The sequence below is a fragment of the Phocoena phocoena genome, chromosome 8 (assembly GCF_963924675.1).
Source record: "Phocoena phocoena chromosome 8, mPhoPho1.1, whole genome shotgun sequence".
Taxonomy (NCBI): domain Eukaryota; kingdom Metazoa; phylum Chordata; class Mammalia; order Artiodactyla; family Phocoenidae; genus Phocoena; species Phocoena phocoena.
Window position 1 is genome coordinate 102,877,727 of NC_089226.1, and position 27,511 is coordinate 102,905,237.

Genomic DNA, 27,511 nt, shown 5'->3' on the forward strand with positions numbered 1-27,511 from the left:
CCCTGTCGCCTGCCTGGGCGGGGTTTGTGGGGGGAGGGAGGTGGAGCTGTGAGCCTGAGACTACAGAGGCGGCTTTGGAGGCGGTCCTGTTGGTCTCGCCCCTGAGAGACGATTGGCTGACCTGCTGGGCCCAGGATGGGCCGGGGGCGGGTCCATTTAAAGACCTCGGGACAAAAGCGGTCGCTGTCTGTGCTCCGTGCAGAGACAGGTGCAAGCCCAGCTGGACTGGGTCCTCCGTGTCACCGAGCCCATCTCCTGGGGGATGGGGTGGGCTGTGTTTTCTTGACGGATTTTTAAGAGCCCCCAACCCCCGGCGGAGCGGAGGAAACCATGGCCCCTCAGGGCTCCCGGGCTGAGCTGGAATTCGGAGGACCCCTGGGTAATGGGGCAGAGAGAGGGGGTATTTGGGGCCAGAGCTATGCGAGGAAGAACTGGAGGGTTGAGCTATGAGCGGAGATGGGGGCAGGGTCTGAGGATGAAAGGCTTTGAGGGGTATCGGGAGTCAGAGGATCTAGGAGTGTGCGGGGAAGCGTCTGGAGAGGGGGCTGAGGAGGAGCCAGTTCTGGCGGCTGCAGAGCAGGGGATTTGTGGCATGGAGGACCGGGCGGACTAGGGGGAACGCGAGCAGGACCCTCGAGGGGACCAAGACAGCAGTCAGAGAAGGGGGCCGAGCGCTGAGAATGGGGTGTGGAAGGCGGCGATGGGAATGCTGATGGGGCCCTGGCTATGACAGGGCGCCTGTGGGGGTCCGGGAGAGTTGGAGAGTGGACCCCCGACGCGGCTGCCCCCTTCCCCAGGCGCTGCGGCACTGCTGCTGCTGCTCCCCGCCACCATGTTCCACCTGCTACTGGTAGCCCGCTCGGGCCCGGCGCGCCTCCTGGGCCCACCCCCTTACCTGCCGGAACTCGAGGAGCTGTGGAGCCCTTGGGCGCTGTTGCTGTGTCTCACCTGGCTCGGCCTGCAGGCGGCGCTCTACCTCTTGCCGGCGCGCAAGGTGCGGACTCGGCTCGCGGACGCGCGGGGGAGGCGGGCGGAGAGAGGGGACTCGGCGAGAAGAAAGACAGCCTCAACCCTTAGCGCCCTTTTGTGCCCACAGGTGGCCGAGGGGCAGGAACTGAAGGACAAGAGTCGACTGAGCTACCCCATTAACGGTGCTTGGGGGCTGGGTCCTTGCGCGGAGTTGTGGGGATGGGGTTGGAGCCCCAGGCCCGGTGGGGAGGTCTGTGGAGATGAGCCCGCAACCCCAATTGCTATTTTGTGCCTCTTTTACGCCCAGGACGGAGGGGGTTCCACTGGCTCCCTCCACACCCCTCCTCCCTCCACTCCCAGCATTGCTGCCACTCTATGCACCAGAGAAGTGGCTGGGGTGACCCTCCGAAAGCTAAAGTGTCTGACTAATGGCTCGGGACAAGGTCTGCGACCTCCCTGGGCTTTAGGCTGTGTGTGTGTGTGTGTGTATTTGGGGGGTGGGGGGGGAGGGGGAGGGGCGCAATCCCCAGGTCTCACTGTGTGCTGTGGTTCAGGCTTCCAGGCCCTGGTGCTGACAGCCCTGTTGGTGGGCCTGGGAGTGTTAGCCGGGCTGCCCCTGAGCGCGCTCCCGGAAATGCTCCTGCCCTTGGCCTTTGCGGCCACCCTCATCGCCTTCATCTTCAGCCTCCTTCTCTATCTGAAGGCTCTGGTAGCCCCTGCCTCTGCCCTGGCACCCGGGGGGAACTCAGGTGAGAGGAGTCCCAGTAGGGTGTAGATGGAGGCAGATGGGGGTGCTTGCTTGCACCTCACCCTCCATTATTCTCCAGGCAATCCCATTTACGACTTTTTCCTGGGACGGGAGCTCAACCCGCGCATCTGTTCCTTTGACTTCAAATATTTCTGCGAACTGCGGCCTGGCCTCATCGGCTGGGTATGCTGGGCATGGCTAAGTGGGCTTCCCGCCAGGAGGAGGGGTGGGATGGGTGAGCAGTGCCTGGGCAGGGCAGGGCCAATATTGTGCTGACATAAATCACTAATCACTCATTCCACAAATAATTTGTTGAGTCCATCATGTGCCCAAGCACTGCTCTAGGTACTGGGAGACAAAAGAAAGAAAAGTTACAGGAAAGAAAGAAAAAAAATCTCTGTCTTCATGAAGCCTGCATTCTAGTGGGGCAAGACAGACAAAAAATAAGTAAAATACGTATCGCATGTCAGGGGATGCTAAGTGCTACGGGGAAAGAGCAGCGAGGGAGTTGGGGGAGCAGGTGCAATTTTAACTAAAGCGGTCAAGCGCAAAATCTATTTCGAGAAGAGAGTGATCCTGAGCTGCTTGCTGGCCAAAGCGGTGCAGAACTTCAAACTGGTCACTGGGTTTAGCAACCTGTCTGTCACTGGTAGCCTTGAAAACAGGCCAACTGTGTTTTTTTGGTTATAATCACCCATACTGGACTGGTCAAGATTTCCTGAAGGGTTTCTTGGGCAAGGTCCCTGTCACCTTGGAAACTACCTCATCCAGAGACGGGAGGAGTGCTGGGCACCGGTCACAGATCTGGTCTTCAAGGCTGTTTCCTCATGTGTGAAATGGGATAAAGTAAGAGCTTCCTCCCAAGATTACTGTGAGGATTAGAGGTGGTAACCTGATTGGCAGCCTCAAGCCCAGTGCTACCAGAATGGGGGTGCTCAGTACAGGCTGGCTGCCAGCTAATCATTATCAAGCACTTACTAGGTGCTTAGTGCTTCACACACATTATGGTCCATGATTATCTCCCTTTTCTACATGGAGGTGGGGAAAATACGCTTTAGAGAGGGTAAGCAGCTTGCACAGGTGGCAAAGCTGAGATTCAAAACCAGGTCTGTTTTAACTCTCAAGCCTGAAGTATGCAGTCGCTCCCTACAGCGCTCTCTCAAAGGGAACACTGCAGGACACGGCAAGAGAAAACAGGTCAGGAAGTGGTCCAGTGTGGTCTCTCTGCCCCTGGGTACAGGGGCCGGAGCCACTCAACGAAGGCCTGGAGAGTTAGTAACGGACAGCTGAGAGAAGGGGACAGGCTGGCCACTGCCTTTCCAGGCGCTGCCACCTCTGTGGAGACGGACTGAGAACAGACTGCCCTGTCTCACCCTCTGTGTAACCCCCAGGTCCTCATCAACCTGGCCTTGCTGATGCAGGAAGCAGAACTTCGGGGGAGTCCCTCACTGGCCATGTGGCTGGTCAATGGCTTCCAGCTACTGTATGTGGGTGATGCCCTTTGGCACGAGGTGAGGCAGGACTGGGCTAGGGAGGGAGAGGGTGCCTCCCACGAGAGCACCTCGTGGGGACTGAGCCAGTGTGTCTGGGTCCTGTCCCTGCAGGAGGCGGTCCTCACCACCATGGACATCATACATGACGGGTTTGGCTTCATGCTGGCCTTTGGGGACCTCGCCTGGGTACCTTTCACCTACAGCCTGCAGGCCCAGTTCCTGCTGTACCACCCAGAGCCCCTGGGGTTGCCCCTGGCCTCGGTCATCTGCCTCATCAATGGTCAGTCAGGAAGGGGCAGCGCTCTCCCTCCCCCTTTCATTCGTTCACTATTTATTCAGCACCCACTAGGTAGGTGCTAAGCCTCACACCCTTCTTTAAAGCCAAGGGCTGCGTCCTGGCTCTCCTGGCAGACTGAGTCTAGGCTGTGGGTAGTTGGTCAGGGTCAGAGAGAAGGCCCCTGACTGCCTGCTCACACTTTCTCCCAGCTGTTGGTTACTACATCTTCCGTGGAGCCAATTCTCAGAAAAACGCCTTCCGGAAGAATCCTTCTGATCCCAGAGTGGCTGGTGAGCTGGGTTTCTGGGGTGCCATGAAGTGAGGTTGGGCAGCTGGACTTCCAGGGGGTCCCCCATCCCACTACATCTTTCCCCAGACCTTGAGACCATCTCTACAGCCACAGGGCGACGGCTGCTGGTGTCTGGGTGGTGGGGTATGGTCCGCCATCCCAACTACCTTGGAGACCTCATCATGGCTCTGGCCTGGTCCTTGCCCTGCGGTGAGTGGTTTGGGTTGGCGCACGGCAGGGGCCGTTAAGTGTGTGAGGGGCAGAGGTGGAGTGGTGAGCACAGGATGCCCAGTCTGGGTGTGGAATGGAGAACAGGGCTGCACCCCAGTGGAGGGAGTAGTCGGGGAGCTGGGGATGGACTCAGGGTGTGGCTGGGCCAGACCTCTGTGACAGCCTAGCACGCCAGCACTCCCCGCAGACCTTGGACCTTTCACCATGGAGCCCTGAGGGCCCCGTGAGCCATCAGCTGTGGAAACCTTTGTGAACCAGGGGGGGCTGGCTGAGTGGTCACAGAGACCCCTTTCCCCACAGGGGTGTCCCACCTGTTGCCCTACTTCTACCTCCTTTACTTCACTGCGCTGTTGGTACACCGTGAGGCCCGGGATGAGCAGCAGTGTCTGCGGAAGTATGGCCTGGCCTGGCACGCATACTGCCGGCGTGTGCCCTACCGAATCGTGCCCTACATCTACTGAAGCAGCTCCACGTGTCCCAGGTCGGGCCACATGCCCACCCAGCTGCCAGCACACCCAGCACCAGGAGCCTGGACTCACCTGGCACTCAAGGGCCTGCACCCTACCCTGCTCTGAGCTCGGACAGGCAGGGGTGAACAGCCTGATAGGTGGTTGGGGCAAAAGGGGAAAACGAAGACAAAATGGAGTGGAGGGGCTGCTCTTCCTCCTTGGATAAACATCTGGAATGCCTGGTGCTGCTTCTCTCCCTTTCTGGGGCCAGGTTGCTTAAAAACTGGCTGGGTCAGCCCCGATCAAGAAGAAGCTGACAGGTGGTCTGTGGCCACAAGCGTCTGGGGGTGGGTGGCACAACAGCTGTCCCTCAGAAATGGGCACTGGCGACAGGGCAGACCAGTCACGGCTTTATTAATGACAAAGAGTGTCCAGTTCAGCCAAGGAGCTCCTCAATGAGAGTCCTCCGGGCAGGTGGCAGGGGGCCTCCCCAAAGCTGCTCCAGCTCCCCAGTGAGGGCTGCCACCTCCACGGCTGCCACAGTGTGGGCTCGGTGAGCCCTGGCGCAGTCTAGAGCCAGGGGTGTGAGGGCCTCCTCATTTTCGTTGGTCCAAGACAGCAGGAACTGGCACTTCTTTCGGGCCCGGTAGAGGCAATCTCGTTCCTCAGGGGCCACAGCTTGTTTCCGGGCTCGGCCCAGGGTCTGTATCAGGTCCCCCAGTGCTGCCAACGTGTAGCCTTTCTGGTTGGCCGGGCCCTCACCCAGCAGGATGAGGGCAGCCTCGCGCATGGCACCCCGTGTGCCCAGGGGTCCGGGGGGATGCTCGCCTGCTTCCAGCACGTGGGCTGCGGCCTGCAGGGCCTCCTCGGTAGAGGCGAAGACTTGCTGGGCGCCCAGGACTCCAGAAACGCTGAGCAGCGTGGCACAGAACTCAGAGAGCAGAGCCTCGTCGCCGCCGTGATACAGGGCAAGAGTGTGTGCGTAGGCGAACAGCACGTTGGGCAGCTGGAAGCGCACGAGCGGCGACGTCCGGCCCCTGCTCAGGCTGGCCAGCGTGGGGATGAGGGTGGGCACGGCGGGAGGGCAGGCCCCGGGGACGTCTCCGAGAATTGGCTCGGCTGCCCCAGGCTCATCCTTCTCGGGTTCCGGTGGCGTCCTCGCAGGGGAGGGCTCCAGCTCCTCGGCGTCACAGCCCGGGGCATCACCCAGCTCCTCCAGAAGCCGCGGCCCGGCGCCGCGAACCCACCACCATGGCCGCCACGGGGGCAGCAGCCGCCCGGCCTCGCCTCGGCTCAGCAGCCGCTCGAAGGCCGCCTTCTCGGCCGGTGCCAGCCGCTCCCAGAGTCCTGAGAGGCCGCCGGGCGCCGGACCAGGCCTGAGGCCTGCGTCCTCGGGCTCGTCCTCGGTCTCACGTTGCTGACGCAGCCGCAGTAGGGCGCTGGCCAGGCGGCTGGGAGAGGCGCTGCGACCGCGCAGCTCTCCCAGCACCTGGTCACGGTAGAAGTCTTCGGCGCAGGTGCCATGCGCCCGGTAGCAGCGCAGCGAGCAGTAGGGCACGTTACAGCGAGGGCAGGTGTAGCGCGCTGGCTGGGCCTCCCCGATGGGGCAGAAACCACAAGGCCCGGCCGGCTCCATGGCAACTGGCGCCGCACACCGCACGGGAACGAACAAGGGCAGCGGATCACAATCTTCCGGCGCTTCTCGGTTACTTCCGCCTCTGCGGGGCCGACGGAGTGCTTAGTCAAAGCTCTTCGAGGATTCTCGTCAGTTTCCGCCCACACTCGGAAGCCAAGCCCCACCCCTCTCTTGAGCCGCGCTTGGGCTATGCGCCGGAACCGGTGGGGAGGTACGAGCTCAGCCCCGGCTTCGGCGGAGCTCGGCCCGGCGCAGTGGGAGCGTAGGGAAAGTGCGTCCGGCGGACGCTTCGCCGGTACCAGCTCGCCCCCTAGTGGTTGCCTTTTTGGCACTATAAAGCGCTGCGGCAAAACCCAATCTTTGCTAACCTTAATCTACTCTGGGCCACTAATTGTGCTAAACCCATAGGAGATGAGGCGTCCCTGCGCTGAAGGGGCAGCCATTCTACTAGGGGACACAGACAAAGGGGAGAGTGGAAGAAGGCCAAGGCGGGGTGCCTAGACTGGGTGTGTTGGGGGCATTTCCCCTCTTGAGAAGAAAGAAGCATTAACAAATATTTGAGCTCTTGCTCGACTTCCTCATCCAACTTTAAAGCGCAAACTTCACACGAGGCAGCAAAAACACACTGAAGAGCAAAATGAGATGAGGTTCCTGCCCTAATGGACCTTACAGTTTGTGGTAGAGTGCAGGTGACGACTCAGAAACTGTGCCAAGCGCTGTGAAGACTTGATCCATGGCAACCCTAAAAGTAAGCTCTGGTTCTTTGGTCCCTCACCTCACTCATACCCAGCCCCACCTCTAGTCAGCTCTGCCTTCGAAATACCTTGTCTCTATCTCAGTTTGGGTCATCTGTTTCCCTACCACGACCTGGATGGATTTGAGGAGTCTGCTCAGTTTTGCATCCCCTTCACCACTGGTGGTCTAAGCTACTTGCTCAACTGGATGACACCAGCTTAACTGGTTTCCTTTTTTCTTGCCAGCCCTCCAGAAAAGTCAGCCAGAGAAAATACTAGATCACCAGTCAGATCACATCAGGCCCTTGCTTAAAACCCTGACCTGCACTTGGACTCAAACCAAACTCCTCTCCACATCTGACAAGACCCTGCAGGATCTGCCACTCACCTTTGCACACAGGTCTCTTGGCTGGAACTCTCACCATCTCACCACTTGTTCAGCTCCTGTTTCAGGTCTCACACACATCCCATCGTCAGAGACCTCCCCTAGGATAGTTATCTACCTGTCACACTCCCTTTTATTACAGCACCCTGCTTACTTTCTGAGGTCATTAACACTTGTAACTAGTTTCCTTGCTTTCCACACAAGAATCTAAACTCCTAAAAGGGATGGGGGCCAATGTCTTTCTAGGAAGCTCACTGTAGAACTCAAAAATAGCCAATATATTTGTGCACTTTCTAGAGGGCAGGTGCTGATCTAAGCACTTCCCATAAAATCCTCAAAGCAACTCTCAAAGAGATGATGGCAATGGACTTCCCTGGTGGTCCAGTGGTTAGGCTTCGGCGCTTTCACTGCTGGGGCCCCGGGTCGATCCCTAGTGGGGGAACTAAGATTTCACATGCTGTATGGCACAGCCCAAAAAAAGTCAGCCAGCCAGTGAATAAATGGAACAAGGATCCAAACTCAAGGCAGTCCAAGTCTAGAGCCCAAGGTCTTTACCCCATAGTATGCTGTATTCCAAGAACTAGCAGGTTCAAAAAGCTTAGCAGAATGAATGAATGGGTATGCATGTGTTGCTAGGAGGAAACTTGAATCGGCCCCAGAGAACTCCAATTCTGGGAACACTGAAACAATCAACTGAGCCACCTCACCTGTGATTAGGTTAGCAAGGCCCATCAGGTAATCAGAACAAATAAGATCACTGCAGTACTAATGTAATCAGGCAATACTTTCTGAAGCTGGGGCAGACCAGATTCCTGGTCTGGATTCTACTAAAGCCACAGCTGGTTCCAAGTGCAGGGAAATGCCAGACTGGTGTTCCCTGATACATCTTCTACTCGATCAATATCCTCTCCATTGCTGCCCCTATAAAATCTCTCCCACAACGATGGTTCCTGCTATCTTCTGTTTAAAAGAAAAAGACCAAAAAAAGAAAGTATTTGGAAGTTAATTATCAAGTTATTTAGCATTGGGATTGGAATTTTCCTCAACTCTTCATCTGAAAGGCTGGCATTTATGGTTACCAATTTTCACAGGAAGCTTTTTTTTTTTTTTGTAGTTTACCACTTATCCACCTCCACCCACACATCCCTGCCAAGCTGCTGACTCTTGACACCACCAAGAAAACCAAAATGAGGCCTCACTGTTCTTCATACCACCAGCCTGAGAAGCCACATCTCTCCCTGAGGCTCTGCACATGAAGATGAAACAATGAGATGATTGGGCTAAGTGACTTTATTAGAGAAAGCCAAGATGACAACAGACTTAAGAGTTGGCATTGGGGCCCTTCTTCTTGCCAAAGGTAGGCACAACATTGACAAAACGCCGGTTGTACTGCATACGCCTCTTGGCCCGGCCCGTCTTCTTCTTCTTTTTCTCTTGTTTGGCCACCTGGGAAAAGGGAGGGATGATCAAACCTGGGTTGCCTCTTCCATGCCTTCCCTCAGGTTCATCGCCAGGAAGGGAGAAAGCAAACAGGGCAAGGGCCAAGGGTTTTGGCTTAGCTGTGCCACAACAAAGTCCAAACAACACCACTAATACTCTCACTTACCTTCGGTGTCTGACCTCTTACTTTCCCGGCTCGGGCCAGGGAACCATGGACTTTACCTGTGATAGGAAAGGAGGACAGCAAGCAGTTAGAACAAGAAGGCCCCACCCAGCAGAACCCTTTCTCCCTCAACTCAAGTTTAAAGGCAAGATGGGCCCAAACAGGGAATGAAAACAAAGTCACAAAGACTTGAAATCTAAGAATGTCTAGTCTGGTACATTCTGGGGTGTCACTTCAGAATTTTCCAACTACTGACCTTAAGGCCTAAAGAGCACTTTGGAGATCTGGTCTGACCTCCTGATTTTATTGAGTAAATTAGAACACAGACAAGGGTCTTATCTAGTAAGTGACTGAAATAGAATGACACTCTGGCTCAGTCTCCCATGGATCTCTCAAAAAGTTCGTTCTGAGAGATGTAAACAGGAAGAACCACCCTGGACTGAGCACACACCCTACACCCATGAGCTTACAAAGCAGTTCAAAACACAGACCTCCCCAACTCACCTCCAAGCATGCGGCCGGCTACTTCCAGAGTGCTCAGAGCCTCCACCCCACACTGGCCCAGGGTAGCCTCATCCTCTAGGGGCGTGCCTGCCATGAGCAGGACTTGATCTTCTGGAGCGATGCCCTCCAACGAGGCTACATGAGCCTACAGGGAAAAACGAGACTCAGCGTTCCCGCGGCGGGCGAGGATGAAAAACACAAAAGACCACCCCAGGGAGCACCACGGAGCCCTACCTTGATCTGGGCGACCGTCTCCTGGACGGTCACCTCGAGAGTGTGTAGCTCCTGGGCGCGGACAAAGAGCTGCATGTTGGCGACTGAAAAAAAAAAAGGGGGGGGGGGTTGCTTTTAAGAGAAGAAATACTCTGGGCGAGAGGAGGGTCAGAAAATGGGTGGCAGGCCGGGGACGACGGCGCCGAAAAGTAGGTGGTCTCGGGGTCTCACGTGGGTAAGGCCGGGCCTGCCAGGGAGGTCGGACGGGGACTGGCCCGGCCCCCAGAGCAGCCCTTCTTCCCCCGTTTTTCCCGCGTCCTCTAACCTCGCGGCCAACCTGCGAGCCCTTCGGATCCATCCGTGGCACAAACCTTACCTGAACCGCGGATACCGCAACCGCTACCGCTACCGCGAAGATGGAGTCGAGAAAGAGGAAGAAGCTAGGGCAGGTACGTGCTCCTCGCCTGCTGCGTGTCACGTCACTGCTGAGCGACCGCCAAGGCCGCTGACTTTTGTACCGCCCTAGGCCGCCTGGCTCCGCCTCTTTGTGCTTTGCGCAGGCGTTCTCTCGGTCCCGGGGTGGGTGGGGGTGGGGTGGGGTGGGGCGGGCCGGGCGAGCCGGAAGGGGCGGGACCAGGTTGGTTGCGCGCGCAGAAAGCGCGTGTACGGGGGAGTTCAAGATGGCAGCCACCGTGTTTCGGACTGTGCAGCGAGGCTGGAGGACCGGTGTCCCGCCGGGCTGCGGGCTGCGGCGACTGGTGAGAGCGCTGACCCTGAAGCTGGTGGCAGAGGGCTGGGTGGAGGCTCACCGTATTTCTTGTAGTCTAAAAACCGCGTGCCTACCTAGGGGGCACTTTTCTGGAGCTCAGATAAAAGATTGACAGGGAAGGTGGCAGGGCTTGGAGCGCGTTTCGGAGTGTGGGGCTTGAAATATGATTGGAGGACAACTTGAGTTAGTTGGAACTGGGAGGTGCTGCACATAGACTCTCGCTGCCTAGTGTTTTGAAGGGGAAACCGTACCGGAGTGTGGGAATTGGCCCCAGATCGTTGGCGACACTTCTGAGAACCTAGGACTCACGATATATAGGCCACTTCATCTTCTCATTCTCATTGTAACCCTGGGGCCTATCAGGAGTCCAGGGTATCTGTTGGGAGAAGTATAGGAGGACAGACTCTGGAATGTGACCTTAGGTAGATTGTTTGCTAGTGTCTTAATCTTTCTTGGATGTACACCGGGGGGTAATAAAATACCTGACTTGTCGAATTAAGTTGTAAGCACTTAGTGCCTGGTGGTGTCCGTATGAGGCCGAAATATTCCAGGTGAGGGAGGGTCACATCGGATGAGTGTGAGTGGGAAATTTTCACGATTGCTGAAAGAGCCTAACCCAGAACTAGAATATTTCAGTAGAATCTTCACAGGAAACTTTAAAATACTGAAAAATGCCGTATTGGTCACACTTACGGTTACCCAGCTTTTCAGATGTATACACACACTTCTCATTTGAGTCCCACAAAAATCCTGAGAGAGGCAGGCCCTTCCGAGTTCCTGAACTTCTTTTTCAGACCCACTTGTACCCTGCACTCTAGCAAACTGAAGTCTGGTGCTTTCCTACCTCCAGCCTTTTATATTTATACTATTCTCTCTGCTTGTCATGTTTCCTTTTTCTACTTAACTGAAGTTCTCCCTATTCTGGGGTGGTGGGTGGGGCGTGGGGGATGGGTAGGCTGATGGAGAGATTTTTTTTTTCCCCCCCTCGGAGCCAGACCCAGGGGCCTCCTGATTACCCCAGCTTCGTGGAGTCTGTGGATGAATACCGTTTTGTGGAGCGCCTGTTACCCCCCACCAGCATCCCAAAGCCCCCAAAGCATGAACATTATCCCACTTCTAGTGGCTGGCAGCCCCCCAGAGGTGAGCTGGGTGATGGGGATGGCTTGAAGGCTGCAGGGAAACATCCCCCTCCTTAGAGATCTATCTGCCCTGGCTGAGGCTCTGTATTCCCCAGAGGGTTCAGGACTTGTGTTGAGATCTCTCAGAGCTAGCATCTGTCTTACGTTCAACAAAGGGCCCAGGATCGGAGACCTGTTTGGCTAGTACCCATCCATCCACACTACTGGGGTGAGGGCTTCCCATGTGGGAAAAGTGAAGCATAGAGAGAAGACCCAAGAATTTGGACCCCCACCTCCACCCCCGGCCATAATTGAGAACACAGCTTGGGAGGTGGGCAGTTCTGGGTCCAAATTTGGCTTTGCTGTCTATTGCCAGTATGGTTGAGTTAGTCACTTAGCTTCTCCCAACCTCAGCTGCAGCAAAACAGAGATCATCTGCTCAGCACATAACGCGTGTCATGCAGAGCCCAGCCTGCGGTAGGTGTTCAGTTCTTATAAACCCCCATCCCTTTGTGCCAGAGATTGATTTTAGCCTCCCCTACCCAGTGGAGAAGGGCAAGGATTGGCTCCAGAGGGGGACTCAAAGATCCCGGGAGGCATAGCCCTGACCTCGTTTCTTCTTGAGCACCTTCTGGTGCCAGGTCTGTGCTGGGCCTTGAGGTACCAGGGTGAACAAGCTGCTCCTGGCTCTAAACTTAGGGAAACAGCAGGTCTCCTGATCTGAAGTCTGGAGGTGGCTTTGCCATTAGGTTCACTGACCCCCTGCACACTCTGAGGAGAAAGGCCTTGGCTGAGGTGAGATGAAGTCTGGGAACATTTGACTTATCACTGTCCCTCTCTGTCATAGACCCCCCACCCAACCTGCCCTACTTTGTGCGACGCTCTCGTATGCACAACATCCCAGTCTACAAGGACATCACGCATGGAAACCGTCAGATGACTGTGATCCGGAAGGTGGAGGGGGACATTTGGGTAAGTGGGTGGGTGGGTCGGGGTCCGATTCTGACCTTTCAGGGCTGAAGGGATGGGAACCCTCTAGAGGGAAAGGTCTTACCAGGCCTGATTCATCATCTTCCCCCAGGCCCTGCAGAAGGATGTGGAAGATTTTCTGAGCCCGCTGCTGGGGAAGACACCTATCACCCAGGTCAATGAGGTGACAGGTACCCTTCGGGTCAAGGGCTACTTTGATCAGCAGCTCAAAGCCTGGCTTCTGGAGAAGGGCTTCTGAAGCCCAGCTGAGCAGCCTGCACGACCAGCGTCCCCCTGCGACTGGAGTGCTGGGGATCTCAGGAGGAGGGGAGAGGCTGTTGAGGCAGCTAGGGGAAAGGGGCACAGAGACCAGGGCTGAGGGCCTTGGAGCAGGCCTTGTTTGCATAAAGGAGGAAATGGGACTCTGTATAGGTGGCAGCACGGGGGGAGGGCTGTCTAATATTGGAGACCCACCAGGAACAGCCAAGCTAGGGGGGAGCATTAATTCCTCCACCCCCCCCCCACTTTGGCATGTTCCTGCTTTCCCTTCATTGGAGCTCCTTGGACTCAGCTATTCAAGCTGTAGAGGTGGTTGACTGCCCCTCTGTTGGAAGCAGTAGCCCAGCCCAGTTTACAGGAGGGTAGCACAGGGCAGACCCATTGGGCACATTCCTTCCTTGGCCCGCAGACCCTCACTGCGGCAGAAAAATCCCTGAGCCCTTGCTCTAGGTCATACCTGACTTGGTAGAGGCTACAGAGAACACAACACGACTCAGACGTGGGTCCTGGAGGTCTTCAGTTCCAAGTGTAGTGCACGTCAGCCCCTCGGCTCATTCCTTTTACCCATGGAGAGGCAAAAAGGCCAGTCACCTTTATTCCATTCCATATTGAGTTGGGTCTGACTGGGTTTCCAGCTCCAGCAAATTAAGTGATTAGCTTTAGCTGGTCTGCCCACAAGGGGCTCCTTGAGAGCTCCTAGCAGCCCAGCACAGGGCCATCCTTCCCAGGTTGCTGACCTAGTATCAAGGCTGGACAGGGGGTTTGCAGGCAGGAAGATGCTGACCTTTTGTCCCTGCCATCCCATCCCACCCCAGCCAAGGAACCTTCACACCTGCCCCATCCTTGGGAGTCACAAGGGCCAAAAGCCAGAGTTCCCACCCCATCTCAGCAGCAAGCTGGCTTAAGACAGGGTTCAGAGCCTGGCTCCCCTACTTTTCTCTGACCTAAGGCAGGGTACTTAACCTTTCTGGGGTTCAGTTTCTTCATATGTAAAATGGGTATATCTTTCTAATACCTTAATATTCAACATTGTGCCCAAGAACAGTGTTGGCTTGTGTAAGTAAACCCTCACTCCTGGAGATTCCAGGCCACTCTCCAGTCTACGGCCTGAGTTAAGAAAAAGGAGCATGGCACACTGATCCTATCACACCAGTTCCACCAGTCATTAATGCAAGTTTTTATTTGGCTGTATATACAATTTAAGCTATTAAAATTTGTACAATATTTACAAATTAAATAATCATCTGAAACTGTCTCCAGCAACTCCTGTAACACAACACCGAGGGGCAAAAGACAGGGGCAGGCAACGCCTTGGCTCCTGTCGTCCCCACCTGGCCCAGAGCCTTTTCTAAACTGGAAAGACAGGGAGCTTGGCACTCCTGCTCCCCTTTCCTGGGGTCAAGCATTCAAATTCAAAGACAAAATTTAAGCCAAAAGACAATAGCAAGGAAGTAATTCCAATTCTTCTAAACTCAAGAAAAATTCTGTAAGTTAAGAAGTTGCCTTCTGTAGGTTCTGGGGCTTGCAGTGGTTCAGAAGCAGACACAAGAGCCCTCAGCCTAGAGTGAGGTTGCACAGTGGCTGCTGGGTGAGACCAGGGACAGTCTCACCTCAGACAAACTGCAGGGAGAAAAGGGCCTGGGGGGGAGGGGCAGAGCAGGGCCCTTCAGTGCTGCCAGCCTGCTTCTCCACCCCAGACACTCCTTTCCCTGAGCTGTGTGGTTGCCAGTAAGACATGGAAATGCCACAGGGCACTAGGGGCACAGCCACCACCACAAAGGGCTCCTGGGGAGTTCGGGTAAGAAAAGGACATCAGTACCAGTCTTCGTGGGTGGGCCCGGGAGCAAGTTCCTGGCCTACCTCCAGCCCCTTGAGTCCACACTTGGGAACGGGAACTAATACTGTTCGGCACTGCAGCGTGACTCCACACACAAGGGGGGCTCGGAGGGGCTCCCCTTCTCCCAGAAAGGGACTGGGTGGGTCAGAGGGCTTCTCAGACACTGCACCTTTCTGTCTTCGTGGCCCCAGCAGAACACAGCGCTGAAGGGTTGGACAGGAAGGCTGGAACTGACCCAAGATCCCCATGGCTGCCCGGGACTGTAAGGGCTGGAGTCAGCTGGGGCCTCAGGCCTCTTTCCACTTGGTCAGATGCCACCTCCTCTGTCTCAGAGCTGGGGGTTACTACTCCCTGGTGCAGATAGAGAGGGAGCTGCCACTTGGTGGCAGGACGTGTTCCAGCGCGGACTGCTCAAGAGTGGGGGCAGGGGCCAGGACTGGGGCAGTGTCAGTGGGCAACAGGGGACTCCAACTTCTGCAGGCGACGGCGGCGGAGCTCTGCTGCGTCAGGCTCCCCATCCTCAGGCAGCTCCTCGGTGCCCGCTGACTCAGGAGCTGGGGACAGAGAGGTCCAGAAGCGGAACCCAGAGAAGTCCCCTGCCCCACCCCACTGTAGGCTGACCGCAACTACCTGAAGGCTTTTCAGGTTCAGGGGCTGGTGGGGAGGCTCCCAGGGATGGGGTGGTGGCCTCAGAGCTGGGGGTGCTGGTGGAGAAGGCAGCAGCGACAGCTGTAGGGGCAGTCTCCTCAGTGGGGTTGGCTGAGGTGGCAGGCCGGGGGGGCCTAGGAAGAGAAGGGACAAGAGGAGGGCCTTGGCATCCTGGCACGACTCGAGAGGTTCTGCCCTCCGTGAGCCTTGTGGGGTGCACTCCAGCGCCGATGTGCCTCGCAGCCCCAGTGACGCAGACACGACTGAACACATGTTGAATGATACTTGGAATTCTATACCACAGATTGATTGTAAACCACTTGCAGGCAGGGACCGTTGGCCTTGTTCACTGTTACACTGCAGAGTTGCCACTCTGAGATGCCAGGCACCTTCTAGAGTACCAACTAAGACAGTGCACTGAACAACACAAAGCACGCAGGTCTCAGACTCAAGCTCCATTCCAAGTCTGTACCGACATTGCTGGGTGCCAGCACTTTGGTCTATGTCCCCTGCGAATAGGACTTAGAACTCTATTCAAATAAGGTAATGAAGGTCACAGAGCAAGTGAGTAATAAGATCAGGACTTGAATTCGGGCCAAGCTGGCTCCAAGTGACTTTGTATTTGCTGTCTCAGATCAGGGGCAGTGATTCCCAGTCAAAGTGTCACCCTGTGTCAAGAGAGTATACGTGATTAAAGTACTGGGAATTATATACAAGGACAAGATTCAAGGATAGCTCTCTAATAAACACCACTCCTCCTTAGATCCAGACAGGCCTTCTGCAGTGGGAAGATAAAAAGGCACCAAGAACCCCGACACCTTGGGTGTGCCTATAGATAGAATGCCTGAATCGATACATATCACAGGGTGGCAGGGGAGAAAAAGGCCCAGAACCGCTGCTGGGGGCCTTCTCTCGGCAGCCCCACACCCCTGCTGCCCACCCTGGCCCCCGTGTAGGCGTACCCGAGGGAGGCGAGCACGGTGAGGTACTGGTTGATCTGCAGCATGGCGGCATCCAGCAGCGTGTGGATGTTGCGCAGGCTCTGTAGCCGGGCCTCCAGGTGCTGCCGCTCGTGGCCTTCCAGAGCCCGCAGCTCCTCTGGGGTCAGCCCAGCAAAGCCGGCGGGAGGCACAGGCATCGGGGGGAAGGCTGGAGAGAGAGAGAGAGGCTCAGCCTGGGCTGCCTGGGCCTGACACCCCCCCACCTCCCAAAACAACCCCAAGAGCGGCCCAGCTTACCAAAGGGTGGAGGCAGTGGCATGCCCATCCACGGGGGAGGGAAGGGGAAGCCTGGGGCAGGGCCAGCGTCAGGGGTGGAGGCCGAGCCAGGTGCTGGGGCAGAGGCAGCAGAACCAGCTGTGGTTGTGGCTGCTCCACTGGGCCGAGAAAGGGCTGCGAAAGAGCAAGAACAGGAAGTTAGTCCGTGCTGAGGGCCCTCTGCTTCCCTTCCTTCCACCGCCCTGGCTGGCGTGCTACCCAAAAGACTCACCTGCACTGGTGGACGGAGGGGCCACAGCGTCTCCAGAGCTGGGGGGAGGTGGGACAGGAGGAAAGGGGCCCATGGGGGGCCACAGCGGGAACATGCCTGGAGGGAAGGGAGGCAGGAGGCCCTGGGCGACTGCAGAGAGAGGACGGGGTGGTGAGAAAAGGTCCAAACTGAGAGCCAAATCGCAGGCAAGGGACTGGGTGTTGGGGCTCTGTCCTCTGCTCCCACAGGCCCTCTCTGAGCCCAGCACGGATCAGACATGACCGCAATCATCTGCGTCTCTTCCCGTGACCAGCCCCCCGGCCCCAGACTGAGCTTCGAGGGCAGCGACTCTGATTCACCTCCGCATTTCCCACTCCCAGTCTGGGGCGAGAACCCAGCAGTGTGCTGGATGGCCAGATGAGTGCCACTCACAGTTGGGGGGCTGGGGCAGGAGTGGCGGGGGGTGGGGGGCAGGTGGTGGCCCCTGATCCGCAGGCTCAGGGGGCGGTGGTGACTGGGTCGGCAGCGACGCCCGAAGGACATCCATACGGCAGGTGGGGCAGGTCTGCTGCCGCTGGAACCAGGAGCGCAGGCAGCTGGGGGTCAAGACCAGGCAACAGTTAGCAGGTGCCTCGGGGTCTGCCTTCCAAAGCCGCTCCCTCATGTGCAGGCTGCTCAGGGCATCTCCACCTGGTGTGGAAAATGTGGTTGCAGGGCAGTCTCTTGGCACCAGTCACCATCTCTTCTCGGCAGATGATGCAGACGTTGTCCATCGCCTGGAGTTCCTCTGGGGTGGCGTCTGGATACCTGGTTAGGACAGACCAAGGACACGTCAAGACCAGAGCTGGAGGCAGGGGCACCTGGGGCACGGCCTGGGCGAGCAGCTAGGACACGCCCACTTACAGTGTGTTCATGTTGCGGATAGCTCGGCGAGACATGATGGCATCTGTCACAGCTTTCTTGAACTGCCTGAAAAGACAGTTTCAGTAGAAGGAGGGAGACGGAGGGGAGGGGTCAGAGCTGGGGCAGGGCAGGGCTAGGCTCACCTCATGGCCAGGTACATAGGCCGGATGGCAAAGAGAGGGAAAGTGTGCACCTTGATCATGATGGTCATGAAAGCCATGTACAGCAGAACCTTGATAAAGCCTGGGGGCAAGGGGTGCAGAGAGCGGCAGGTCACAGGGCCTGGTAGGCAGGGCTGGGGACACTGGTGCAGGTCAGGGGAGGTCCAGGCCCGTCTCACCTGTAAACAGCTCCGTGTAGAGCATGTACACGGCCTTATTGTCCCAGGGATTCTCGCTCTGGAGGTCCACAGAGTGCAGCACGTACTTGATGAAGATGGTGAGCACCATAGTCATCAGGATGGCATACTGGGGGTGGGGGGGTGGACATATGAACACAGGCCCCGGGCTCCAGCCAAACCGCTGTCCCCAGGCCCGTGCACAGCGGAGGGCCACGGTACAAGCACAGGCTTGGACACAGCCGGGGTCCTCCTAGCTTCTCCACTCCCTAGCTAGTGTGACTTTCAGCAACTCGTAGACCTCTCTGAACCTCAGTTTGCTTGTCTGTAAATGACAGAATTAACTGTTCCTTTATAACAACGTTGTTTTGCTGATTAAAAGAGATGCAGGTCAAGTGCTCAGCACAAGGCCCGGCATACAGTAAGCACTCAACAGACGTGAGCTGTCGTCACTGGACACGTTCTTCCTCTGCTGGGGACACACCTCCCCAGCTGTCCATCAAGCTAATTCCTTCTGTCCATCGACAGCCAGCTCCTCTGGCATCAACTTCCAGGAAGCCTTCCCTGAGCGCCAGGTCAGGGCTCCTCCTCCACACGCGCCTTTCTGCGCCGTCCCCGCTCTCCTAGGAGTGCGTAGAGGGCAGGGGCTGGGACTGACTGATGGCTGCTCCTTGGTGGCCCACACGGGCTGGCCACAGAGCAGGTGCTCGATAAAGGTTTGTCAGGGCACAACAGTGCCACCTTGGGCTTGTCCTCCCAACCTCCCAAGCCAGTTTTACCTCAAAGCCAAACACCAGCTGCACAGAGGCCCCACGGGTCAGGATGCTGTGATAGGCATGGCTGACGAAGAGGAAGTCCAGGATACCCAGGAGGAACATAAGGGCTGTGGGGACCCCCCAAATGGGAGGTTGGTGGGGTCAGCCCAGGGCCTGACAGCCACTTCCTGCTCTAAGACAGCTCCCACCCTCAAGCCCACCACGGCCCTAGCCATCTAGTCAGGTGGGTACACTCCACTGAACCCGGCCCCCTGGGAACTCCAGTTCTGCCTAGGGGTGGCCCAAGCTCCAGGTGAGGAGGCAAAGAGCTAAGGGGCTAGGCAGTTGAGAAGCCCTGGAGTGGAACAGGCAGAGATGATGCAAATTAACTTCCTAAATTATCTTTCCTGTACAGCTGAGGGCCGAGGGCAGCCTGTGCTCTACGGTACAGGTCCATGGTTAGTGACTTTTCATGTTCCAGTCCTTCATGGTGCCTCTTCTCCCTCCAGCTCCCTCCTCTCCGCTCCCATGGGTCTCACTCACAGACAATGCGGCAGTGAAAGAGCCAGGAGATATTGGGGCTGCGTTCCATCTGAGGCAGAGGAGAGAGGGGGCCCGTCAGGAAGGCTGGGGCTCACCCCATGTCCCCAACCCAGCCATCACTCCACAAGCCAGCCCTCTGTCTGCTCCAGAGAAACCCCCGACCCAACTCACAAAGTCCACACGGTCCTCAGCCAGCCAGTGAAAGCACTTGAGGAAGAGAAGGAGAGTGAAGAGTGCCACAAAGCGGGGGCTAAAGTCATCCCGAAAAACAGTGAAGGCCAGACAAGTCTCAGTGACAGCGTACCAGGAACGTTCCAGAAGATGCTGCAGGTTGGGCAAGGAATGATGTGGAACTCAGACCTTCTGCTTGCCCAGCTCCCTGCCCCTCACCTTTGGAGCCATGAACATCTCACCTCCATCTCTGCCGCCCTCAGCTGTCCGAAGAACACCTTGCCCATCACCTTGCCCAAGAGGAAGACAAGGACGAAGGCCTGGATGTACAGGACCTAGGAGTGAGGAGAGGCTATGGTTTGAGCTCGCTTTCTGCTTTGCTCTGTCCGGGGCTCATCACTCAGGAGCCTCTCCACAACCCCATCACAATTTGTTCAAAGTTAGGCCCGGCAGCTACTTCACTTGTCTCCCGCTTACCTGACCTTTAGCCCCACCCCTCTCTCAAACAGACTCCTCCTTCCCTCCCAGGGAGTTCCTCCCTCCCTGAGCCCTGAACTCACTGCCATGCTGGGGCTTGACTTGGTCAAGTACACCACGGTGGGGTAGAACTGGTGCTTGAGGTAGTAGGCGTGAGCCACCACGGCCCCGGTCAGCGCCAGGCTGGCCGCCATCATCACGGCGGTGCGGAACATTGCCCTGGCCTAGGGACCTGCAGGGGGAAAGGACTGTGTGATGCTCAATACTGGGCACACCTAGCACAGTGCCTGAGACGCAGTGCTAACAAACAGGAGGAAGAAAAGGAAACCTCACTTCGTCCTCACCATCATCGCATCAAGAACAGCATATACTCCCCCATTTTACAAATTAGAAGACTGAGACTCAAAGGGGTTAAGTGATCACACTGACGCAAGGCCAGCAGCCTGGGTTAGTCTTGTTTCAGATCTAGGGCTCTTTCCACGCCGCCTGCCAGACCGCCGCCTCCAGGGAAGAATGAGGAAAGGCAGCAAAGTCGGAGGAGGAGGGAACTGCTCCCAGTGTCCCTAAAGTGACGGTGATGGAGTGGGATGCAAAAGCAGAAATCTCCCGCAGCGGGAACGTGCGGCCTGGACCGGGAGAAGCCAAGGCGCTGGGGGGCGCAGCCGGGCAGGCGACAGCGCCGGTGACAGCTCCGCCAGGGTGGGCAGTTCCGACGCGCGCCCCGCGGGAGCGGGCGGGGTACGTCAGGTTGGAACCCTGGCGCTCCCCAACCCCCGGGGCAGTGTCAACTCGGGGCACCGGAGAAACGGCCGACCGTCAGGATGCAGGGGCGGGACGGAGAGGGACCCGGGTCGCCTCCACGGTCGCACACCTGTAAACGCCAGGAGCTGCGAGCGTCGCAGACGGGGCCGAGGCTCTGAGAGCGGCCGCGCGGGAGCCTGTCTACGGCCAGATGACAGGCCGAAAGCGGGCGACGGGGCTGAGGGGGCGCGCCGACCCCGGAGACCTGAAGGGGAAAGATCCAGGTCCCGACTCCAACCCCAACCCGGGCCCGACCCCGGCCCCGGCCCACTCACCAGGTGCCCAGCGCCGCGAGCCCGCTCAAACCCCGCGACTGCGGAGGCGACTCCGATTAACAACACTCCCCACCCACTGCGAGCCGGAACTTCGGGAGTGAGACACCTCACTTCCGGCGGGGCGGGGCGGGGAATGGATCGTACCAAGTGCCGCTTTCCCTTGCCCGCGCAGCGCGCTCCGCGCGGTGCCGGGAACAGTAGTCCCACCACCCAACTGGGGTTCGTGCTCACGGTTCTAGCGACAGATGGGAGAGGTGGTCTAAGCGGAATAGGCAATCCGGAGAGGATTACAGACTCCCTATTTATTAGTCACAGATGGTATCGTCTGCACCTCTGAGTGGACTCAACCTAGCGGAGGACTCTCAAAGCGGCTGGATTGTGGCGGGGGGGGGGGGGGGGGGGGCGGGCATTGTGCGGGCCGTACCATTTGGAGGGGTGAGTATGCAAGGGACAGACATAACAGGCCTAAGAAAAATAAAGTGTCTTAGAGACTCATTCCAGGGGGATTCACAACAGTTTGACAAATCAGATGCTTTCTAAGAGAACTGGATTCAGGAAAGAAACATATGTCTCCTCCTAGATCACCCCCAAGTTGTGTGGGAGTGAGTTGGGTCCCCGTGGCTGCTACTGATTGCTCGAAATAGAGTTACGCGGACCAGTAAGAAAAAGAAAGGAAAATCGCTGGCCTATCGAAAGAGAAAAGCAGGTGAGCGGTTGCTAGGGGCGGAAGGTTGCGTTGCCTAGGGCTAGGTCCAACCCGGGTGGGCCGAGAGTAGAAAAGGCGCAATCCGTGGGTTGGTGTTCCGAGTCTGCCCCAGGGGACGTTTGTTGCATTCAGAGAGGGGGCTGTGCCTGGGACTGAGGAGGAGGCAGAGCTTTCATTCCGGCTAATCTTGGGATGGGAGTGTTCTGTGCAAAGGGATGGATTTCAACGTCGCATGCCCGCACCCCTCCCCAAACCTACAGCTTTGCTGTCCTTATAGCAATCATTCCTGGGCCGTAGGCGCAGCTCCCCCTGGTCTTGGTTGTCTGTGTCTGTCTATGTCTGCTTCGCAGCCAACCCAGTCGGCTCGTTGACAGAATGGAGCTAATGCACCCACTTTGTGCCTTGCGTTTTCCTCCATCATCTAATTTAATCATCAGTCACTAAAGTTAATAAGCTGGGTGGTGCTATCCTCATTTTACGTGGGACCAATTGAGGTTCAGAAATTTAACAAGTCCTGGGATTGGCACCAGATCTCTCTGACCCTATATTCGTGTACCGTTAACCTCAGTTACCTTTACCACCACCTGTTGACCTGAATTGGCCTGACCAGTTTAGCTTGTAACCTGTCACTGAGTTGGCTCCCCCATAAGGCTGTCTATGACTTTCTAGTGACTGCGTCCAGTAGCCAGCTTTCAGTTCTTGCCTGACTCAACCTCTCTCTCCTTAAAAGTCTCCTCCCTGAGCTTCTGTGACCCCACATGCCTCTGCTTTTCCCCCCAGCTATGTCTCTGTCCCCTTCCTTTTATTTAAATGCTGTCCATATTGGCCACTTCTGTCTCCTTTCCCTGCATGATCCTCTCTGCTCCTGTGGTTTCAATACCCCTGCCCTGTTGCTGATGACTCCCATATGAGGTCTTCAGCTGGGCTCTCTCCTGCTTTAAAAAAAATTCAGTGTCCCTAGTCCTCCACCGCAACCCCAGCTCCAGAAACGTGGGCATCACACTCACCATCTCCCTCTTGGGAACTCACATCCAAACTGGTAATTAAGTTATTTATTCAGTTGTCTGCAAATACGTATCCCATGCTGCCTGTTCTAGTGACTTAGGATGTCAGTGAACAAAGCAAAGATCTTTGCCTTTGTGTAGTTTCACCCTAGTAGATGTGGTGGACAATAAACCATATACATAATGTAAGTGCATTATCTAATATGTTGGAAGGTAAGAAGTGCTGTAGGGGAAAAGTAGAGCAGAACAAAGGGGACCTGGAGTGTGGAGGGGTGCTCGAAGCAGGTTGCAGTATCAGCGAGAAGATGCCATTTGAGCAAAGAGTTGAAGGAGCTGAGTGGATGTCTGGGTAGAGTTGCACCTAGGTAAGGGTGGACCAGTCCTGGTTTGTTGGAGGAGGTGAATGTGGCTGGAGTAGAAATAGCAAAAGGGTGAGCAGTAGGAGAGGGGGGCAGGGCCAGAAGGTGTTGGCCATTATAGGGACTTTGACTTTTACTCTGAGTGACATGATGAGCCATTGGAGGGTGTTGAGTAGAGGTGTAACATGTCCTACTTAGGTCTAAAAGGATCACTCCAGCTCCTGTGCTGTGGGATGTTGTTGGGTAGAGGACAAGGGTTTGGAGCAAGGAGATCAATTAGGAGGCTCTTGCCGTACATCAGGCAAGATACTGGCTTAAAAAAATGCACAATGTGAGAGTTGCAAGTTAAGTTTTATTTGGGTCAAAGTAAGGACTGCACCCCAAGAGACAGCATTTCAGATAGCTCTGAGAAGCTGCTCCGAGGAGGCAAAGAGGGGGAGCCCAGTTATATAGAAGTTTTGCAACAAAGGGCAGGTAGTCTGAACATCAAAAGATTATTGTTAATTAAAGAAAACCAGATATATCAAGTTAAGGAATTTAGTGCTTTTCTATGTATGGGAAGATGCAAGAGTCTGGGCTCAGTGAAATCTTTCCTTTGATATGCACCTCAGCTATCTGGGGCTAGTATCCTGTGTTTTCACATCCTGAGCTTCCTCAGGGCTCACTGGCTCATGTTGGAGGGCTGCAATTGTTGATGGCTGTGACATCCTTTGTTTACTGATATGGCAGGAAATATTCCAGTTATCAATATTCCATTTATCAGTATGAAGTTCTATTGAGTCTACCTCCTGAGTGTCTCTAGAATTTATTCTTTCTCTTCCATCTTCATCTCCTAGTGCTAGTTCAGACCAGCATTATCTCATGCTTGGGCAAATGCAACAGTCACCTAACCAATCTCATTTCCTACACTCTCCTCCCTATTAACTGTCCAAGCAGTGGCAAAAAAGATCCTCTGACACCTCAGTACATATCTTGCCTCCCTTTCCCAAACACTGCCCTTCAGGCCTATGCCCCATTTCTGGGGGCTCCCAATGCACCATACATACCATGACCCAAGTGGGACCCTCAACTTTTTTTTTTAATTAATTACTTTTGGGGGGCTGCGTTGGGTCTTCGTTGCTGCACGTGGGCTTTCTCTAGTTGTGTCGAATGGGGGCTACTCTTTGTTGCAGTGCGCAGGCTTCTCCTTGCAGTGGCTTCTCTTGTTGAGGAGCGTGGGCTCTAGGCGCATGGGCTTCAGTAGTTGTGGCATGCAGGCTCAGTAGTTGTGGCACGCGGTCTTAGTTGCTCTGTGGCATGTGGGATCTTCCCGGACCTGGGATAGAATGTGTGTCCCCTGCACTGGCAGAAGGATTCTTTATTTTTTATAAATTTATTTATTTATTTTGGCTGCGTTGGGTCTTCGTTGCTGCGCACAGGCTTTCTCTAGTTGCGGTGAGTGGGGGCTACTCTTTGTTGTTGTGGTGCGTGGGCTTCTCATTGCGGTGGCTTCTCTTGTTGAGCATGGGTTCTAGGCACGCGGGCTTCAGTAGTTGCGGCATGCAGGCTCAGTAGTTGTGGCTCACAGGCTCTAGAGCACAGGCTCAGTAGTTTTGGCTCACAGGCTTAGTTGCTCCATGGCATGTAGGATCTTCCCAGACCAGGGCTCGAACCTGTGTCCCCTGCATTGGCAGGTGGATTCTCAACCAGTGCGCCACCAGGGAAGCCCTGGCAGGCAGATTCTTTATCCACTGCACCACCAGGGAAGTCCGACTCTCACCTTTTGTATAGGCCTTTCCTTCTCCAAAGACTGTCTTTCTCTTCAATTATCAACACAGTAAACATTGCTTAACTCCTCAGTCTGGATGGGGGCCCCTTCCGTGTGTTCCCACAATGCTTTGTGTTTCCCCATCATGGGGCTTAGCAACCTGTGCTGACTTTGGCAATGAACTTAAATCTCACTTGCAGAGGCCCTGAGCTTAAGGATGGAGGCCTGAGTCTTTTTTCCTCACACTGAACAGAAGAAGTAGATTTCCAAGCAAAGAATATCACCAGTGTTAAAGAAGGTCATTTTATTATGATACAGGGGTCAGTCAATCAAGAAGATATATAACAATCCTAAACATTTGTGCACCTAATAACAGAGCTTCAAATTACAAGTAACAACTGATTGAACTGCAGGGAGATATAGGCAAATCCATAATAATAGTCAAAAATTTTAATAATCTTCTTTCATTAATTGATAGAACAACAAGTAGGCAGAGAACCAGCAAGGACAGAGTAGACTTAAGCACTATCAACCACTTGACCTGATTAACATTTACAGAACACTTCACCCAACAAGAGCAGAATACATGTTTTTCTTAAATGTACATAAAACATTTACCATGACACACATATTTGGGGACATTAAACAAGACTCAATAAATTTAAAAGAATTCAACCCACATAAAGTGTTTCTATGACAGCGATGGAATTAACTTAGAAATCAATAAGAGAGAGATGCTTGGAAAATCCCAAAATTTTCGAAAACAAAACACTTCTAAGTAAGTAATGGATTAAAGAATAAATCAAAAGGGAAACTAGAAAGTCTTTTTAACTTAGTGAAAGTGAAAACACACATAATAGGATTTGTGGGATTCCACTAAAGAATTTTGGGGAAATTTATAGTACTAAATTCTTATGTTAGAAAAGAAGAAAGGACTGCTTATGACCTCAGCTTCCACCTTAAGAAACTAGAAAGAGAAGAGAAAAATCAGCCCCCAAATAAGCAAAATAAAGGAAGTAATTAACTCCAAAAAGGAAATCAATGAAATAGAAAACAGAAACAAAAAAAAAATAGAGAAAATCAAAGAAACCAAAAGATGGTTCCTTGAAAAGATCAATAAAATTGACAGACTTCCTAACCAGATTGATCAGGAAAAAAAGAAAAAGATACAAATTACCAATATCAGGATTGAGAGAGGTGACATCGCTATAGATTCTACAGATATTAAAAGGGTAATAAGGGAATATCATGAAAAATTTTATGCCAATAAATTAGACAAATTCTAAGATGAGGAGCAAGGCAAGGGTGTCTGCTTTTCCCACTTCCACTCAACATTATACTGGAGGTCCTTGCCAGGGCAATAAAGCAAGAAAAAAAAAAGCATACAGATTTTAAAAGAAGAAATAAAACTGTCTTGGTTCACAGACAACATAATTGTCTATACATATAATCCTAAGGAAGCCACAAAAAAGTTACTAGAACTAACAAGTGAGTTCAGCAAGGCTGTAGGATAGAAAGTCAATATACAAAAGAAACTGCATTTCTAAATACAGTAAACAATCAGAAATTAAAATTTTTAAAATACTACTTACAGAGCATTAAAATATGAAATGCTTAATGATAAAATTAATGTAAAAATATGCAAGACTTATACAGTGAAAAGTATAAAACATTGCCAAGAGAAATTAAATATCTAAGTAAATGGAGAGGTATACTGTGTCTGTGGATCAGAACACTTAACACTTCTATGATGCCAATAAAATAGAGAAGATTAATGAAGTTCAAAGCTGGCTCTTTGAATAAGCTAATAGGCAAAATTCTGGCAAGACTGATCAAGAACATAAAGTGAAGGTAAAAATAAACAATATAATGAATGAAAAAGGGAGATAACCACAGACACAATGGAGATTTAAAAATAATAAGTGTGGGGACTTCCCTGGTGGTGTAGTGGTTAAGAATCCACCGTCCAATGCAGGGCACACGGGTTCAATCCCTGGTCAGGGAACTAGATCCCACATGCATGCTACAACTAAGAGTTCACATGCCACAACTAAGGAGCCCGCCTGCTGCAACTAAGACCCGGTGGCAACCAAAGAAAAAAAGAATATTCATCCTCTAACAAAAAGATAATAATAATAGGGGTGTAGTAGGTGCAATTTTATGGCAACAAATTTGAAAACTTAGGTGAAAGTAACAATTTCCTAGAAAACAAAAGATGTGTAAAACTGACCCAACACGAAATAGAAAACATGACTAGACCAATAAATATACTTTTTAAAGTTGCTAAGGGAGTAGATATATTTTTTTGAGATTTATTTATTTATTTGGCCGTGCTGGGTCTTAGTTGCAGCACACGGGATCTTCGTTGCAACAGGCGGGATCTTTAGTTGCGGCATGTGGGATCTAGTTCCCTGAGCAGGGATGGAACCCAGGCCCCCTGCATTGGGAGCGCAGAGTCTTAACCTCTGGACCACCAAGGAAGTCCCTCATGCCTGTTTCATAGATGAGGAAACTGAGGCACAGAAAAGTTAAGTGACTTGCCCAAGGTTTGCACAGCTAATAGGAAAAGGCAAAGTCAGGATTTAAAGCAGGCAGTGTGATCCCACAGCCCCCCCTCACCCTGTGTACTTTGTAACATGTCCATTTTCTCAATCCCCGTGACAACGTGTTGTTTCATTCATGAGAAAGCGGAGGCTCAGAGAGGCTAAGGGACTTAGGCTCAGTCACCCTGGAGAGTGGCTGAGCTGGGACTGTCTGGTTGCCTCACACACCACAGCCCTCCTAGTCAGCTGCCAGGTCCCACTGCCTGGTCCCC

The 27,511-nt window shown here is 54.2% G+C and overlaps 5 protein-coding genes across 8 annotated transcripts; 2 read left to right on the forward strand and 3 right to left on the reverse strand.

Moving 5' to 3' along the window:
• Positions 1-169: 169 nt before the first annotated feature.
• Positions 170-4,693, forward strand: TM7SF2 (transmembrane 7 superfamily member 2). 2 transcript variants are annotated; one of them, XM_065881642.1, is made up of 10 exons: positions 170-379; positions 798-994; positions 1,097-1,151; positions 1,524-1,718; positions 1,797-1,900; positions 3,109-3,228; positions 3,322-3,490; positions 3,697-3,777; positions 3,864-3,986; positions 4,308-4,693. In XM_065881642.1, the coding sequence occupies exons 1-10, from the start codon at positions 331-333 to the stop codon at positions 4,466-4,468; spliced, it is 1,254 nt and encodes a 417-aa protein (XP_065737714.1). In that variant the 5' UTR covers positions 170-330; the 3' UTR covers positions 4,469-4,693. The 2 variants fall into 2 exon arrangements, with proteins under 2 accessions (XP_065737714.1, XP_065737715.1); XM_065881643.1 differs by lacking the exon at positions 3,697-3,777 and having other exon boundaries at positions 331-379; positions 4,308-4,468.
• Positions 4,694-4,844: 151 nt separating this feature from the next.
• Positions 4,845-6,120, reverse strand: ZNHIT2 (zinc finger HIT-type containing 2). The gene has a single exon (XM_065882907.1). It carries the CDS (start codon positions 6,090-6,092, stop codon positions 4,893-4,895), a length of 1,200 nt encoding a protein of 399 aa, XP_065738979.1. The 5' UTR covers positions 6,093-6,120; the 3' UTR covers positions 4,845-4,892.
• A 2,363-nt stretch (positions 6,121-8,483) lies between these two features.
• Positions 8,484-10,019, reverse strand: FAU (FAU ubiquitin like and ribosomal protein S30 fusion). 2 transcript variants are annotated; one of them, XM_065881561.1, is made up of 5 exons: positions 9,908-10,019; positions 9,553-9,635; positions 9,319-9,463; positions 8,818-8,873; positions 8,484-8,657 (listed from the first exon to the last, which is right to left on the reverse strand). In XM_065881561.1, the coding sequence occupies exons 2-5, from the start codon at positions 9,625-9,627 to the stop codon at positions 8,532-8,534; spliced, it is 402 nt and encodes a 133-aa protein (XP_065737633.1). In that variant the 5' UTR covers positions 9,628-9,635; positions 9,908-10,019; the 3' UTR covers positions 8,484-8,531. The 2 variants fall into 2 exon arrangements, with proteins under 2 accessions (XP_065737633.1, XP_065737634.1); XM_065881562.1 differs by having other exon boundaries at positions 9,319-9,358; positions 9,908-9,958.
• Positions 10,020-10,208: 189 nt separating this feature from the next.
• On the forward strand, positions 10,209-13,916 carry MRPL49 (mitochondrial ribosomal protein L49). 2 transcript variants are annotated; one of them, XM_065882716.1, is made up of 4 exons: positions 10,209-10,289; positions 11,296-11,440; positions 12,266-12,390; positions 12,500-13,916. In XM_065882716.1, exons 1-4 carry the CDS (start codon positions 10,212-10,214, stop codon positions 12,644-12,646), a joined length of 495 nt encoding a protein of 164 aa, XP_065738788.1. In that variant the 5' UTR covers positions 10,209-10,211; the 3' UTR covers positions 12,647-13,916. The 2 variants fall into 2 exon arrangements, with proteins under 2 accessions (XP_065738788.1, XP_065738787.1); XM_065882715.1 differs by having other exon boundaries at positions 10,212-10,295; positions 12,500-12,646.
• A 1,034-nt stretch (positions 13,917-14,950) lies between these two features.
• On the reverse strand, positions 14,951-20,019 carry SYVN1 (synoviolin 1). The gene is made up of 15 exons (XM_065882068.1): positions 19,888-20,019; positions 19,570-19,662; positions 19,328-19,480; positions 19,157-19,205; positions 18,638-18,741; positions 17,862-17,988; positions 17,665-17,764; positions 17,522-17,587; positions 17,309-17,425; positions 17,051-17,214; positions 16,640-16,768; positions 16,390-16,542; positions 16,114-16,300; positions 15,134-15,285; positions 14,951-15,057 (listed from the first exon to the last, which is right to left on the reverse strand). The coding sequence occupies exons 1-15, from the start codon at positions 20,017-20,019 to the stop codon at positions 14,951-14,953; spliced, it is 1,833 nt and encodes a 610-aa protein (XP_065738140.1).
• Between the last annotated feature and the right edge of the window lie 7,492 nt (positions 20,020-27,511).

Coding starts and splice junctions, on each gene's coding strand:
- ZNHIT2 (XM_065882907.1), bottom strand. CDS start 6,092: ATGGAGCCGGCCGGGCCTTGTGGTTTCTGCCCCATCGGGGAGGCCCAG.
- FAU (XM_065881561.1), bottom strand. CDS start 9,627: ATGCAGCTCTTTGTCCGCGCCCAGGAGCTACACACTCTCGAGGTGACC. Junction 8,874..9,318: donor AGCCGGCCGCATGCTTGGAG/GTGAGTTGGGGA, acceptor TTCCTATCACAG/GTAAAGTCCATGGTTCCCTG. Junction 8,658..8,817: donor TAAGAGGTCAGACACCGAAG/GTAAGTGAGAGT, acceptor CCCTTTTCCCAG/GTGGCCAAACAAGAGAAAAA.
- SYVN1 (XM_065882068.1), bottom strand. CDS start 20,019: ATGTTCCGCACCGCCGTGATGATGGCGGCCAGCCTGGCGCTGACCGGG. Junction 18,742..19,156: donor CTTTCACTGCCGCATTGTCT/GTGAGTGAGACC, acceptor GGGTCCCCACAG/CCCTTATGTTCCTCCTGGGT. Junction 16,769..17,050: donor CCTGCCCCAGCCCCCCAACT/GTGAGTGGCACT, acceptor CTCTCTCTGCAG/TCGCCCAGGGCCTCCTGCCT.
- MRPL49 (XM_065882715.1), top strand. CDS start 10,212: ATGGCAGCCACCGTGTTTCGGACTGTGCAGCGAGGCTGGAGGACCGGT. Junction 10,296..11,295: donor GGCTGCGGCGACTGGTGAGA/GCGCTGACCCTG, acceptor CCTCGGAGCCAG/ACCCAGGGGCCTCCTGATTA. Junction 12,391..12,499: donor AGGTGGAGGGGGACATTTGG/GTAAGTGGGTGG, acceptor ATCTTCCCCCAG/GCCCTGCAGAAGGATGTGGA.
- TM7SF2 (XM_065881642.1), top strand. CDS start 331: ATGGCCCCTCAGGGCTCCCGGGCTGAGCTGGAATTCGGAGGACCCCTG. Junction 380..797: donor GGAATTCGGAGGACCCCTGG/GTAATGGGGCAG, acceptor CCCCTTCCCCAG/GCGCTGCGGCACTGCTGCTG. Junction 3,491..3,696: donor GGTCATCTGCCTCATCAATG/GTCAGTCAGGAA, acceptor ACTTTCTCCCAG/CTGTTGGTTACTACATCTTC.